The sequence below is a fragment of the Lynx rufus genome, unplaced genomic scaffold (genome assembly GCF_022079265.1).
Source record: "Lynx rufus isolate CCGP_SWC_20201006 ecotype Redwood Valley unplaced genomic scaffold, mLynRuf1.p SCAF_28, whole genome shotgun sequence".
Taxonomy (NCBI): domain Eukaryota; kingdom Metazoa; phylum Chordata; class Mammalia; order Carnivora; family Felidae; genus Lynx; species Lynx rufus.
The window spans coordinates 953,979-969,805 of record NW_025814843.1 but is presented as its reverse complement, the minus strand read 5'-3'; the positions used below and the strand labels follow the sequence as shown (position 1 = coordinate 969,805).

The 15,827-nt window shown below is 48.6% G+C and overlaps 1 protein-coding gene across 3 annotated transcripts in view; it reads right to left on the bottom strand.

Moving 5' to 3' along the window:
* NT5M (5',3'-nucleotidase, mitochondrial) overlaps positions 1-15,827 on the bottom strand; it is a 32,941-nt gene that overhangs the window by 4,227 nt on the left and 12,887 nt on the right. For 2 of the 3 annotated variants that reach the window (XM_047089829.1, XM_047089827.1), the window contains exon 3: positions 12,294-12,354. In XM_047089829.1, the coding sequence (XP_046945785.1) occupies positions 12,294-12,354 (61 nt within the window). Of the gene's footprint in view, positions 1-9,346; positions 9,932-10,637; positions 10,792-12,293; positions 12,355-15,827 lie in introns of those variants that run through there. The other variant, XM_047089826.1, reaches the window with a different exon arrangement.

Here is a 15,827-nt window from a genome sequence, read left to right as displayed (position 1 = left end):
CAGTTTTTTAAATGAATAAAGTTGGAGAACTCACATCGTTTTCAAGAGTTACTCTAAAACTACAGTAACCAAGAATGATATTCACATGAGGATAGACATTTAGATCAAAGAGACAGAATATATTTAAGAAACACACCCAAAGGTACCAGGGTAATTCAACAGAGGAACAGCTGGGCATCCACGGGCCAAAAAAAGAAAAAAAACAAAACAAAACGAAAAACAACCCGACACACAAAAACTTTTATTTTTAACTCTTACCATATATAAAAAGTAACCTGACATGGGCCATAACCTAAATATAAAACCTAAAATTATAAACACTGCTCTTCCAAAGCCACAGTTAAGGGAAGGAAAAGACAAGCCACAGACTGGCAGAAAATATTTGTAAAATCTGCTATCTGATAAAGGAATTGTATGTAGAATATACAAAGAATTTTCACAACTCAGACGAAGACACAAACAGCCCAAGAAAAATCAGTCAAAAAATGTAAACACTTGGGGTGCCTGGGTGGCTCAGTCGGTTGAGTGTCCGACTTCGGCTCAGGTCATGATCTCACGGTCCGTGAGTTTGAGCCCCGTGTCGGGCTCTGTGCTGATGGCTCAGAGCCTGGAGCCTGCTTGGGATTCTGTGTCTCCCTCTGTCTGCCCCTCCCCCCTCATGCTCTGTCTCCCTCTCTCTCTGTCAAAAATAAATAAACATTAAAAAAAATTTTTTTTAATGTAGACACTTTATCAAAGAAGGTATACAGAGGTCAAATAAGCACAGAAGAGATGCTCAACATCGTTAGTCATTAGGGAAACACAGATCCAAACTGCAGACACAGATAACTAGGAACCTACTAAAACAGCTGAAATTTAAAAATATTTTTTTAAATGATTTTTTTTTCAACGTTTATTTATTTTTGGGACAGAGAGAGACAGAGCATGAACGGGGGAGGGGCAGAGAGAGAGGGAGACACAGAATCGGAAGCAGGCTCCAGGCTCTGAGCCATCAGCCCAGAGCCCGACGCGGGGCTCGAACTCACGGACCGCGAGATCATGACCTGGCTGAAGTCGGACGCTTAACCGACTGCGCCACCCAGGCGCCCCTGAAATTTAAAAATATTGAGGGGTGCCTGGGTGGCTCGGTCGGTTAAGCCTCTGACCCTTGGTTTCGGCTCAGGTCATGATCTCATGGTTTGTGGGTTCGAGCCCCACATTGGGCTCTGTGCTGACAGCACAGTGCCTCTCTCCCTCTCTATCTGCTCCTCCCTGGCTCATGTGCATGTTCTTTAAATAAATAAGTAAACACACAAACAAACTTTAAAGAAGTGAAACACACACCCACCATACAACCCAGCCAATCCTACTCTCGGTATCTGCCCTGGAGAAATGAAAGCATATGTCCACCCAAAGATGTGGACATGAAGGTTTACAGGAAATTTATTCACAACAGCCAAAAGCTACGAATATCCCAAATGTCCATCAACTGGCACATGGATAAACAAATGACGATCCAGTCATAGAGCAGAAATATGTTCAGCAACAGACAGGAATAAAGTCCTGATGCATGCAACAGCATCAGTGAATCTCAGAAGTATTATGCCTTTACTTTTTTTAAATGTTTATTTTTGTTTTTGAGAGAGAGAGAGAGAGAGAGAGAGAGAGAGACAAAGTGTGAGTGGGGGAGGGGCAGAGAGAGAGGGAGACACAGAATCCCAAGCAGGCTCCAGGCTCCGAGCTGTTAGCACAGAACCCGACGTGTGGCTCAAACTCATAAACCTCAAGGTCATGACCTGAGCCGAAGTCGGGTGCTTAACCGGCTGAGCCACCCAGGCGCCCCTCAAAAGTATTATGCCTTCAAATGAAAGCCAGACACAAACTGTATGAGTCCCTACTATACGACTTTCCATAAAAGGCAAAACTGTAGGAATGAACACATCAGTAGTTCACTCCTACCAACAATACCCAGAGAGGGAAAGGGCAGGGAAAAGGGACTGACTGAAAGGGACACAAAGACACACTATTTTTTTTTAATTTATTTTTTAGAGCACTTTTAGGTTCACGGCAAAATTGAGCACAAAGTACAGAGAGTTCCCGTATAATTCCTGTCCCCACATATGCACAACTTCCCCCATTATTCACATCCTGCAACAGAGGGGGGCATTTGTTATATTCAGTGAACCTATGTTGACACATCGCTATCACCCAAAGTCCATATTTTATGTGAGGGTTCCCTCTTGGTGTTGTACATTGAATAGACTTGGACAGATATATAATGACCTGTATCTGCCATAAATAATTTCACTGCCTGAAAATCTGCTCTCCATCTATTCATCCCTCCCTCCCCACTGATCTTTTTACTGCTTCCATAATTGTGCCTTTTCCAGAATGTCATATAATTGGAATCCTCTGCTATTTTGGCTTCTTCAGATTGGCTTCTTTCACTCGTAACATGCATTTAGGTTCCTCCATGTCTTTTCATGGCTTGACGGTTCATTTCTTTTCAGGGCTGAAAATATTTCATTGCCTGGGTGTACCGTAGCTTATTATCCATTCACCTACTGTAGGATATCTTGGTGGCTTCCAAGTTTTGGCTATCATGGATAAGGCTTCTATACACATCTGCACACAGGTGTTTCCGTGGACTCAAGTTTTTAACTTATTTAGACAAATACCACAGAGTGTGATTAGTGGATCACACAGTGAGAGTGTGTTTACTTGTGTAAGGATGTGCCCAACTGTGTTCTCCAAGTGGCTGCCCCATTTTGTATTCCCACCAGCAATGAACAAGAGCTGCTGCTGTTCCACATCTCCAGCATTTGGTGTTGTCAGCGTCCTGGATTTTGGCCATTCTAACAGGTGCATAGTAGCATCTCACTGTTGTTTTAATGTGCGATTCCCTAATGGCAAAGGATATTGAGCACACTTTCATGTGCTTATTTGCTGAGTGTAAATCCTCTTTGATGTGGTGTCTGTTTAGGTCTTAAACCCATTTTTTAAAGTTTTCTTTTTTTAAAAAAATGTTTATTTATTTATCTTGAGAGAGAGAGAGAGAGAGAGAGAGAGAGAGAGAGCGTGCTAGTGGGGGAGAGGAGAGCAGAGAAGGGGACAGAAAATTCCAAGCAGGCTCCACACTCAGCACAGAGTCAGACGCGGGGCTCGATCCCACAACCCTGGGATCATGACCTGAGCTGAAATCAAGAGTCAGATGCTTAACCGACTGAGCCACCCAGGTGCCCCAAGACCATTTTTTAATCAGGCTACCCACTTGCTTATTGTTGAGTTTTCAGAATGCTTTATGTATCTTAGAGAACAGACCCGTATCAGTTATGTCTTCTGCAAATATTTTCTCTCAGTCTGTGGCCTGTCTTCTCATTCTCTTGACAATATCTTTTGCAGAGCAGAAGTCTTTCATTTTAACGAAGCTCAGCTTAACCAACCATTTCTTTCATGAATCGTTCCTTCGGTGTTGTATTTAAAAAATCCAAGGTTGTATTTCAAAAGACCTATCCAAGGTCGTCTAGACTTTCTCCTAGGTTATTTATATTCCAAGAGTTTTGCAGATTTAAATTCTACATTGAGAGCTCTATTCTGATTTCTGTGAAGGGTGTAAAGTCTATGTACAGCTTTCTTCCCCCTGTGGATGTCCAGCTGTTTCCGCACCATTTGCTGAAACGTCTACCTTTGCACCACAGTACTGCCTTTGCTGTTTTGACAAAAATCAGTTGGCTACATTCATGGCAGTCTATTTCTGGGCTCTCCGTTCTGTTCCACTGATCTATGTGTCTCTCCTTCCATCAATACCATTTTGTCTCAATTCCTGTATCTTTATAGTAAGTCTTTTAAAAATTTTTTTAACGTGTATTCATTTTTGAGGAGTGAGAGAGACAGAGCGGGAGTAGGGGAGGGGCAGAGAGGAAGACACAGGATCCAAAGCAGGCTCCAGGCTCTGAGCTGTCAGCACAGGGCCTGACGCGGGGCTCGAACTCAGGAACTGTGAGATCATGACCTGAGCCGAGGTCAGACACTTAACCAACGGAGCCACCCAGGAGCCCCCCTTTTAAAAATATTTTTTTTAAACATTAGCTTTTTAAATTTTATTTGTTTGCACTAAAACAAACAGTTCATCCATTTCTCCCATCCCCCACCTCTTACAACCACTGACCTGCTCTCTGCATTTATGAGCTTGGGTTGTTTTGTTTGTTTGTTTGTTTTCAGATTCCACATATGAGACAGATCATACAGTATTTGTTTCTGTCTGTCTGACTTATTTCTCTCAGCATAATGCCCCCAGGGTCCATCCATGTTGTCACAAATGGCAAGATTTTCTATGACTGAGTCATTTCATTGTGTATAATAACTAAATTTCTTTATCCATTCATCCATCAACGGACACAGGTTGTTTCCACATCTCGGCTATTGTAAATAATACTGCAACGAACAAAGGGGTGCATATATCTTTTCAAATTACTGTTTTTATTTTCTCTGAATAAATACCCAGAAGTAAAATTGCAGGATCATTCGGTAGTTTTGTTTTTCATCTCTTGAGGAATCTTCATTCTGTTTTCCTGAGTGGTTGTACCAATTTGCATTCCCACCAACTGTGCACAAGGGCTCCCTTTTCTCTACATTTCTCGCCAACACTTACTATTGCTGGTCTTTTTGGCAACAGCCAATGTAGCAGGTGTGAGATGACACCTCATTGCGGTTTTGATTTGCATTCCCCTGATAATTAATCATGTTGAGCATCTTTGCACGTACCTGTTGGCCATGTGTGTATCTTCTTTGGAAAATGCCTTTTCAGATCTTTTGCCCATTTTTTAATCAGATTGTTTGGTTTGGGGGTTGTTTTTTCTTATGGAGTTGTATGAGTTCTTTATATATTTTAGATATCATTTTTGCAATTATTTTCTTTCATTCAGGAGGCTGCCTTTTCATTTTGTTGATGGTTTCCTTTGTTGTGCAGAAGCTTTTTAGTTTGATGTAGTTATCACTTGTTTATTTTTGCTTTTGTTGCCTTTGTCTTGGTGCCAGATTCAAATCACTGCCAAGATGTATGTCAAGGGGTTAACCACCTATTTTTCGTCTGTTTTAAGGTTTCAAGTCATACATTATGGTCTTTAATCCATTTTGAGTTAATTTTTGTGTGTGCTGTAAGACAGTGGTCTAGTTTCATTCTTTTGCACGTGGCTGTCCAACTTTCCCACCATTTCTTGGAGGCTGTCCTTTCTCCATTATCTATCCTTGACTCCTTTGTCCTAAATTAATTGACCACACATGCATGGGTTTATTTCTGGGCTCTTTATTCTGTTTCATTGATCTAGGTGTCAGTTTTATGTCAAGACTATACTGTTTTGATTACTATAGCTTTGCAACATAGCTTGAAATCAGGCAGCGTGACACTTCCAGCTTTGTTCTTCTTTCTCAAGAGTGCCATGGCTATTTGGGGTCATTTGTGGCTCCAAATTTTTGGATTGTTTGTTCTAGTTCTGTGGAAAAATACCAATGGTTTTTTTTATAGCAATTGTACTGAATCTGTAAATTATTTTTGGATAGTATGAATATATTTTTTTTAAGTTTATTCATTTATTTTAAGAGAGATAGCATGAGTGGGGGAGGGGCAGACAGAGAAGGAGAGAGAATGCCAAGCAGGCCCCACACTGCCAGCACAGAGCCTGCTATAGGGTTCGAACACACAAAACCATGAGATCATGACCTAAAGGCCCAAACCAAGAGTCAGACGCTTAACCAACTGAGCCACCCAGCGCCCCTGGATAATATGAAAATTTTTTAAATATGAATTCTTCCAATTCATGAGTACAAAATATCTTGACATTTATTTGTATCTTCTTCACTTTCATTAAGGTCTTATAGTTTTTAATATACAGGTCTTTCACCTCCTTGGATAAATTTATTCCAAGGTATTTTATTATTTTTGATGCAATTATGAATGAAATTTTCTCAATTTCTCTGACAGTTCATTACTAATGTAAAGAAATACAACAGACTTTTGTGTAGGATTTTGTATCCTGTAACTTTACTAAATTTGTTTATTAGTTCTAACAGTTTTTTGGTGGAGTCTTTAAGGTTTTCTATATATAATATCATGTCATCTACAAACAGTGACAGTTTTACTTCTTCCTTTCCAATTTTTTTTTCTTGCCTAAGTGCTGTGGCTAGGACATCCAATATTATGTTGAATAAAAATCCTGTCTTGTTCCTGCTCTTAGAGGAAAAGCTTTCAGCTGTTCACCATTGAGTAGAGTATTTGCCGTGAATTTGTCATAATGACCTGTATTATGTTGAAGTACATTCCCTCTATATCTGCTTTGTTGAGAGTTTTTATTAAAATGGATATTGAATTTTGTCAAATGCTTTTCTGCATCTAGTGGGATGATCATATAATTTTTATCTATTTTGTTAATGTAGCACATCACTTAGTTGATCTGCATACATTGAGCCATCCTTACACTCCTGGAACAAATCCCACTTGATCATGGCATATGATCCTTTAAATGTATTGTTGAAATCAGTTTGCTACTATTTTATTGAGGAATTCTGCATCTGCATTAATCAGGGATATTGACCTCAAATTTTCTTTTGTGTGGCATTCTTGTCTGGTTTTGGGATCAGGGTAATGCTGGTCTCATAAATGTGTTTCAGAGTCCCTCCACTCCCCTTCCATTTTGGGGAAGAATTTGAGAAGGGTTGGGATTAATTTTTCTTTGAATGTTCGGCAAGATTCACCAGTGAAGTCGTCTGGTCATGGACATTTGTTCACTGGGAGGTTTTTGGTTACTGACTCATTCTCCTTGGTAGTAACTGAGCTGTTCGGATTTTCTATTTCATCACGATTTAGTCTTGGAAGGTTGTGTTTCTCAGAATCTATCCATTTCTTCTACTGTTGTCCAATTTGCTGGCATATAATCATTCTCAGTGGTCTCTTATCCTTTGTATTTCTGTGGTTATCAGTTGTGACAACTCTTTCATTTCTGGTTTTATTTGAGACCTCTTTTTTCTAGCACATTATTTTCTGTATTGTAAAAGGCTGTTTCCTTTTTATTTTACTTCACAGTCATTTTTATATATAATTTACATACCATAAAATTCAGCAATTTTGAGTATACATTTCAGTGGGTTTGCTTTAGTAATCCACTATGTTGTGCGACCATTGCCCATGTAATTCCAGAATGTTTCCATCATCCTCCCAAAAAAACCCTACGCCAATTACCATGAACAGCCAATTTTTTTATAAATAGTAGCTGGGGCCAAAACATAGCATGAGCCCCAGTTTGAGACTCTCCTAGGTAGCACACGAGGTGGGAGGTACCACCAGAGAAAGTTCCTGAAATGTTGGCAGTATGACTCTCACTGCTCCTAAAAGAAATTATGGTTTATTTTGGCGGCAAATGATGTGTTTTTAGTGTAAGTCTTACAGGAGGTTTAAGTTCTGGGAGCAGTTGGACAATTTTGGTGTGAAATATGTGAAGAAATCTCATTCATTACCTTCTGAAGTTCAAAACTTGGCCGACATTTTTTATTTGAGTTCAAGTGAAGAGGCTCACTTATGGGGTGGAAATGTTTAACATTTATTCTTAAAATCAAACACAGAATCTAGCAGACATATCAGCTGGAGACCAGACTTCACATGAAAAGCACGTGTCCCATTGTTACGTCCAAGCATCTCACTTAATCCCACTTGTGATTGGAATACGGAAAAGTAACAGTAAAATATCATGCTTGAGCATGAAGCATTCACCGTAGATTGTTTTTAAATCTCTTCGGGGGGGGGAAAAACCCTAGTAATATCGTGCTAAGTTCTGAATCAGGTGGAATTAGAAAAGGGGGTCAGCATAGCACAGGTACAGAGCACAGGCCCTGGAGTCAGACTGCCCAAACCTGACTCGCCATTTCTCGCTGCTGACCTTGGGCAGGTGACTTAACGTCTCTGTGCCTCAGTTCCCTCATCTGTAGAATGGGGATAATAACAATACCTACTTCAAAAGGCTATTATGAAGGTTAATGGGTCATTGCAGGTGAAGCCCTTGCCTACATGTACATCTGGGTGTAAAATGTCAGCACGGTCGAGCCAGAAAGAAGGTTCTGGTTCTGATAACCTGAATGGTACCTAATTCTGACACCCTAAGTATGATAAAGAAGCTGCCCTCTTAGCAATTGGGTTTCCTTCCTTTGATTGGGTCTCGAGGGGAATCAACTAAGGAGAAAAACTCCCACTTCTGCTGCCAAAGGCTGATGCTGTCCTGGGGGCAGGCGCGGAGGGAAAAACTCTGTGAGAGGTCCAGGTCGTGGGCACCCACCGGGGCTGCCATGAGGGCAAAACATCCATCCTCAGTTGACGTCCTGAGACAGGACATCACTCCACCGCAGGCACCAGCAGAAGCATCAGCAGCAGCCGCTTGCCCCCAGCCTCAGCTGGCCAAGGACAGAGGGTCCGTCTACTAGGGATGGGAGGGCACACGGACGGACAGTGGGAGGGGAGGTGGCTACAGCTACTTTCATCTCTTCGCAAGACACAGTCAGTCCGCCTTCCCCTCTGGCTTCCAGTGGGGGCGGGGCGGGGCGGGGAGGGGGGAGGAGGTGACAATGCAGCTGAACGGTGACAGAGGGCTGGGAGATGAGCTTGCACCCCAGCCTGACCCCAAGCCCACATCCCAGCCAGGCCCCAAGGCCACCAGCCAACACGACTCACCCAAAGTTCCTCAAACATACCCCGCATTTTCCTGTCTTCATGTCTTTGTTCAGTAAGTACTCCACTCCCTCCACTGACGAACCCTCTGTGGCCCGGCCTGGCCCCTGCCTGACGCCAGCACAGCGCCAACCGTGTGACCCTCCCTCCCTGTAGTGCGGGTCATGGTAGACCCTCCTTGTGGGAGCCAGGAATTCTATCTCCTGGAATCTATCCTGTGGACACAATCATATGAAGATTTATTTACAAGATGACTTTGGCTATTAGCAATCATGTTTTTCCAAGAACACTTGGTGACAGAACAAAGGCTAAAACTACATTAAGTGGAAAGAGGATGCTAAACCACAGGAGATTTAAGTTTTGTTAAAATACATGTATTATATTTAATATGCATCAAAGAGAGGGCGCCTGGGTGGCTCACTTGGTTAAGCATTTGACCTCGACTCAGGTCATGATCTCACGGTTTGTGGGTTCGAGCCCCGTGTAAGGCTCTGTGCTGACAGCTGGGAGCCTGGAGCCTGTTTTGGATTCTGTGTCTCCCTCTCTCTGCCCCACCCCTGCTCTCGCTCTCTCTCTCTCTCTCTCAAAAATAAACGTAAACAAATTAATACGCATCAAAGAGAAACTAGAAAGAAACACCTCAAAATATTAATAGTGTTTTCATCACAGGTAGCAGTTTTATAGCCAGGGTTTTGTTATTTTTTCCCTTTGTTTGGTCAGGGCATCCACTGCCCACTATTACTGAGCCCCTTCCTCTGATAACAGCACTTCACTTTTTCTCTTCAAAGACCCCTGGCCTTGATGGGATGTCAGTCAGGATGCCCACCGTCCCCTGACCAAGGGCAGGGAGCGTGACCTGAGCCCAGCTGGTAAGCCTCCCTCCTGGGAACATGAATCTTGGGCAAACACACCCACGGAGGACTGAGAACGAATGGGGCTCTGGTCTTTGCGAGCACAAGTGCTTGGAGAGACCCCCTGCTGGCTCTGGCTCCCAGCGGCTTGTCGATGGGCTGCTCCCTCAGATCCTCCGGTGGTTCTCTGAGCAAAGCAACAGCCTCCTAATAAACTCTATTTTTCTTCAAGTTAGCAGGACACCGTTGATGTCGCTTGCAACGAAGGAGCCCCAAGTGGTATCATCTGTGTTCACTGGACTCTGAGCCCTCTGCAGTGCGCAGGCGCTGCGGTGGGAGCAGCTAAGGGCGCGGGCTCTGGGACGCACGGCTCTGGACCAAGCCCCGCTGCCTGTGCGATCACCAGGCTCAGGGACGAGCTGCCTCGCCTCTCTCAGCCTCCCTCTTCATCCCTCACATCAGAGGAGCACCCTGTTTCACAGGGAGCTGCCGTACTGATAATAAAAGTACAGTGCCTGACATAGCTAAGGCATCAGATGAATGGCAAACATGGTTACTGGAATGTGTTTGATGAGTGCCTGTTGAGTCTATGCATCCGACAACAAACACAGTGCTGTCAGCGTGCCAGGCACTGGGACCAAAAGTGAGCAAGACAGACACAGTCGCTGCCCTCATGGGGCTTGCAGTCTAACGGGGAGACAGATGACAAGACACAGACGAAGACGTAAACCCCTTGCAAGTGTCTATACAGGAAACAAGGGGCTGAGGGACGGAACAGCGAGGCAGGGAAAGAACAAACTTTTAGATACGGGCAGGAAACGGGGTTGGGGGGGCGGCTGAGTGAGGCCTCAGGGAGGAGGAAGAACCAGGCACGCAGACGGCCCAGCATGTTTAAGGGCACGCGCCAAGAACACCGGGCCTGCTCGAGAAATAGGGACACAGAGCATCCATTGAGAACGGAGGATCAGGAACTTAGGATGGCTCGGGGGGCCTTGCGGGTTATGATGAGGAGTTTGTGTGTGTGCGTGCGTGTATTTTAAAACTCCATTTTAAGTGCGGTGGAAAACTACTGAAAGGTTTTACAGCGTGGGACTCACATGATCTACTTTGTAGAACCGTGTGGAACTGAAACGAGCAGGCAGTACGGACGGCTCTTTTGGCGCTTCTGGGAAGAGAAGCTAAGGTGGTGTGACGGAGACAGAAGCAGGCGGATGCCAGGACCCCGAACAGGAAATGCAACTTGCTGATGCCCTGGGCGTGGGGGGTAAGAAGGGCATCACCAAGATGGCTCTGTGGCTCTCAGGCTCAGAGGCTGGCGGACGATGCCAGTTTACTAAGAGGGGCAGACAAACATGAAATGGGGACATTAGGAGCCCGGAGGCATCAGGTTTGAGTTATCCAGAGCTCAGAGGGCGGTCTTGGGCTGAAGCCGTAAGGTGGGAGGGTGGGCATCAAGATGGAGCTTGAGTCCACAGGAACGCAGGAATGGCTGCCATTTTCTCCGTCTTACTCCACTAAGCACCAGGCAATCACCCTGACCACCCACTACAAGCACAGTTGAAATAGTTACTCTGGCCCAGGGACTCACCCCTGCGGGTGCACCTGGTGGACTTGTTAAAACACACTGGGCCGCTCCCAGAGCTTCCGACTCAGAAGGTCACAGGAAGGGCTGGAAAACGTCCACTTCTACCAAACGTCTGGGGGATGCAGATCCCGCCGGTCTGGGGACCTGACTTCGGATCATTGCTCTGCTAGAAGCAGCGGGCCAGGCCTTCAGTCCTAACTCCACACTTACTGATGGCAGGTCCTTAGCTCCCTTGAGTTTAGCGCAACTCATGTTAAAAGTCGGAGGGTAACCAGGGAATGGGTGAGGAGCACGGAATGCAATGGTGACGGCCAAGTGCCTCGCCTAATGCCACCGTTCCTTGCTCAGCAAGGGTGAGTTCCCATTGCACTTAACGCACACCCAAGGCACTCAATGTCGTGCGGACTGCGTATGTTTGGTTCCTAACACGGAGTTTGAGAGAGGAGAGACTGTGTGAGACACTTGAGAAAATTCCGTGCCGAGCAATCCCCCTGAGTGGGGGTGGGGGGGTGGGGGGGCGTGTTCTGGGCGCCCAGTCCCGCCTTCCTGGACTTGGGAGGCTGCCCCCACTTCCCGTGAACCCACCTGTGGTAGGAGTGCCCACCTCCCGGGCAACACACCTTTCCTGTGGGTTTGGTACCACAGGTTCTCAATATCCAGAAAAGCCCCAGCGTTACGTCATTCTAGTTCTTTCCAATAAAGATGACATGAGCATGTGTAGCAAGACGCCATGTAACCGCCTCACCTTTGTAAGACTTTTGTGTGAACAGAGTCAGGCGCCCCAGTATTTGGGTGGGGGGTGCCTCCACGGCCTCCCCTGGCACGTTTCTCTCATCTCACCCTTCACAAATGATGCTTCCCTAACATGGGGGTGGTCAGCCTCCCCAGAGAACCTGGCACCCTCCCCAGGGTCCACGCAGAGAACGTGCTGGAATTTCAGACTGGTGCTAAAGAAGATCTTTGGGAGAGGAGACGCTGGCACGGACAGGAGGGAGGGACAGGAGAAGAGGCAGACACGAGGCCGCCCGAGCTCCCGAAGGCGGTGCGGTGAGGGCCGTGCCTTCCCCTGGGGGGGTACTGAGTGCCAGCACCCCCTACCCGCGGCACCATGGGGTAAAGGTGAGAAGAGGCAAAGCACCAGGCCCTCCAAGCAAGCTGGACATCTTACCTTCTCGTAGGGACAGTACTTGTACATCTTGATGGGGCTCGTGCAGATGAAGACATCAGTGCTGCGACAAGAGGAAGGAGAGTCAGCCTGAGCACCCACGTCTCTGCAGCCTTCGTCACCCCCGCCCTCCTGCTCTGCGGGCGTCAGGCCCTCACGGGTCTGCACCCGTCACCTGGAACCGGAAAACCCACTGCCCTGCATTGCTGTCCAAGCCAGAGACATCTGCTCTGTCCCACAGCCCTGAACACCCACGTGCGACATCACCTCCGGCCCCGCGAGCAGCTCGGGGACGGGCATCCCACGGACGGCACTTCTGCGTGTGGCCGGAGCCAGTTAGCTGGCGAATCTCTCGCCCTCTCGGGGATCTGAACGGGGAGATGCCGAGAGGAGGAAGCATGAGCGACGAGAGGCCTTAAAAGGATGCAGAGCAAGTTACCTGAGGGAGAATCAGGGCCTCATGCCATGCAAAGAACCCCGTGAGGGAGGAGCCTTCGGAGGGAGTGTGCCCGCCAAGCCCTCCGTCGGAGGCGACAGAGAGCAGCGGCCCCATCCTCTGGGTCAGGCTAAGCGGCTGGACGATGGCAGGGGGGCCCCTCAAGACGGGCACGGGCTCTGCTGAGGAACACCGCCTCCCCACCGTCTGGCTCTGCTCTGGTGACAGTGGGGAACTGACAGGAAGGGCCTCGTCCCCACGGCCCAGGGGCCCCGACACAGCCATCTGGTCCCAAACAGCCACATAAAGCCGGCATCGAACGAGCCTGGGAAGACTAGGTTTCCTGGCTCCTTTTCTCTTTGGCAAATTAGTCCCCCGAGAGTCCGACCGACGTCAGACTGCCAGGTCCCCAGGCAAGAATGCCTGTGCTGTCCAGCGACCCCCGAGGCTTGGCTCTCGTGGCGCTGCCCCCGCCACCCTCACTGTCCCCGCCCGCGTGCAGGGTCCGTCCCGTAGGCACTCAGCCTCTCCTCGAGGTGCGCTCTCACCCCCTGCCCGCACTGAAACCTGGCCTCCCGCGAGGAACCTGCCTCCCCTGCGTGCCTTGCAGCGAAAGCTGTTTTTCCCTCACACCCCACGTGCTTCAGAGACACAAGATGAGGAGGCTCTTCCTCGCTTCCAGACCTTTCCTCCTGTTAGAGTGGATGGTCGGTCAGGTTCTAACAGGAGGCCTAGAGGCCAGCAGAGAGGAAGTCCCAGTCAACTGTGAGGAAAAGTCACAGGCGCCGTCCAGGCAGCACCCCGAAACAAAACCACGAGAAACCGGATCAAACCAGACAGGCCCAAGATGGCTGACAGAGTATCACTAAAATCTCCTCCCTAAGGGAGCCTTGACAGGACCCCCCCACCCCCACCCCCGACCAAATCAGGAAGAAAAAGCGAGTAACCCACAGTCCTGGAAGGGACCGCCCCCTGCTTCCAAGAAATCCCCGACTCAAGGAATGACTATTCCACCCTGCTGCTAACACCTGCCGGTGAAAGGCAGAGACTCAAACCCCGGTGGGCACAGCTCTCTCTTGAGCTCGCCGGGCCTCACCCCTCGAGAGTGTACTTCCGCTTTAATACACCCCCTGGCCTGTACTGCTCATCCGTTGCGTTGTGTCTGTCCTTGAAATCTTTCTGGAGACCAAGAGCCTCCTGCGACACCTTTGGATAGGATGGGCCGAGGCCTCACGATCCCGGGCCTCCCCCGTCCACACAGCAAAACTCCTTCAAAATCCCTGACTCGGTGAAGCCTGTGCCCGACGGCCCCGCGCCTGCTGCCCTTCCCAGCTGCCGTCACCTGCCACCTGCCCAGGGGCTGTCCCTCATCCCCCCCACCGCCCGAGGGCTCACCAATGTGCCTCTATCCCACCCCATCAGCCTCCTCAGTGGCCACAACGTGGACACGCACACTGTGCACACACAGTGGACCCAACCCCACCTCCCAGGTCCAGCCTGCACGCCTCCAAAATCCTCCTCTGCCCCACCTCCAACACCCTTCCCACGGCCACACCTGGATTGTGTCCTCACTCTGCCCGCCCCCTGCTGTCCTCCTGGCGGAGGCATCTTCACTCAATGGCAAGACAACAACCCCGAGGCTCAGCACGCTTCTGTCATCCCTGGCCACCGCCCTCCCTCAGGTCCCTGTGGCCCCCCTGCCATCTCCCCGCTCATCCTTCTCTCTCTCCACCAAGGCCCTGAAAGAACCCAACTCTCCGGCTTCTACCTGCACCCAAGGAGCCCAATGTTGCACCTAATCAGTTTGGCCGTTTTAACCTTAAATTCATGACCACAACCCCAAGGCAGTGGTGCAGGAGCCCGGCAGCCTTTCCCCGTGAGGCCCCGCCGTGTGCTCATGTTTCCGTTCCCCAGGACAGCCATGGCACCACCCCCCTTTCCTCAGACTTCTCGGCCGTGAGACCCCGTCTTCCCATCGTGGATTCTAGAAACGTGGCTGTGCCTGAACTTCCTTCTCTCGCTCAACGGCATGGGAGGAATTGGCCTGCCTCCCTCCCTCCTCTCAAGGCAAGCCCTTCATTGGTGTCCTGGATTCCATCCCTTTATCTTTGCAAGGAGATACTTGCAGGGGTGACACTTCGCAGGGGCCCTGCGACACCCTTTCCCTGCGCTCCTCTTCCATACAACTCATTCGAGCGTGTGCTGTTCTCTCCCGTCTTGTAACATACATATACACACACCCAACCTTGACCTCACACCCGCCCCTGTGACCTCCCACCTCTCTGACCCAATACATCTGCCAGGCGGCCTGCACTTGGTGACCCCACTTGCTCACCTCCGGAGCCTGCTTCAACCCACCCAGCCTGGAGCCCACCCCCTCCGCTCCACGGAAAGTGCCTGTTGTCACCAAGGACCCTCATGTCACCATACCCCACGCACACCCCACTCTCCTCTTGCTCACCAGCGCCCGAGCGGCCGTGCCCTCCTCCATGACAGCTCCTGCATTGGCACGCCTGCCCCTCGCCGGCCGCCCCAGCATAATCTCCAAGCCTCTCTGCTGGTTCCGACCCTCAGGGGCTCTTTGCCTACACTCCCTGCTCAGTGACGTCACCCAAGGCTTTACACGTCATCTTTATGCTGGTGCCCCCCCGCTTTAACTTCACAGTCCAGCTCTCTCCCCCGCGTGCCAGGCTCACATCCTTAATGGTCTACTGAAGATCTCCATGTGGACATCTCGTCAGCATCGCAGACTCGGTTCTTCCAAAACGGAACATGTGGTCCTCCCCGCTCCCCAGACCTGTTCCTTCCCTAGTTAATGGTACTATTATATTCATCTAGCTGCTCAAGAAAAAAATGAAAAATCACGTCTTTCCCTACCCTTCCCCCAGCTCCAATATCCATTCCCAGACCTATGGGGTCTACCTCCAACGCGTGTTTCATTCCACCGACTTCCCTCCACGGTCCTCACCCCAGTCCCGAGCCCCGACATCTCTTACTGAGTTACCACAACCACCTCTGATGGTTCCTCAGTTTCCAATTCTGCCCCTGCCAAGCCTTCCTACCCCCATGCCCCGGCCAAGCATCCAGACTGACCTTTTTTT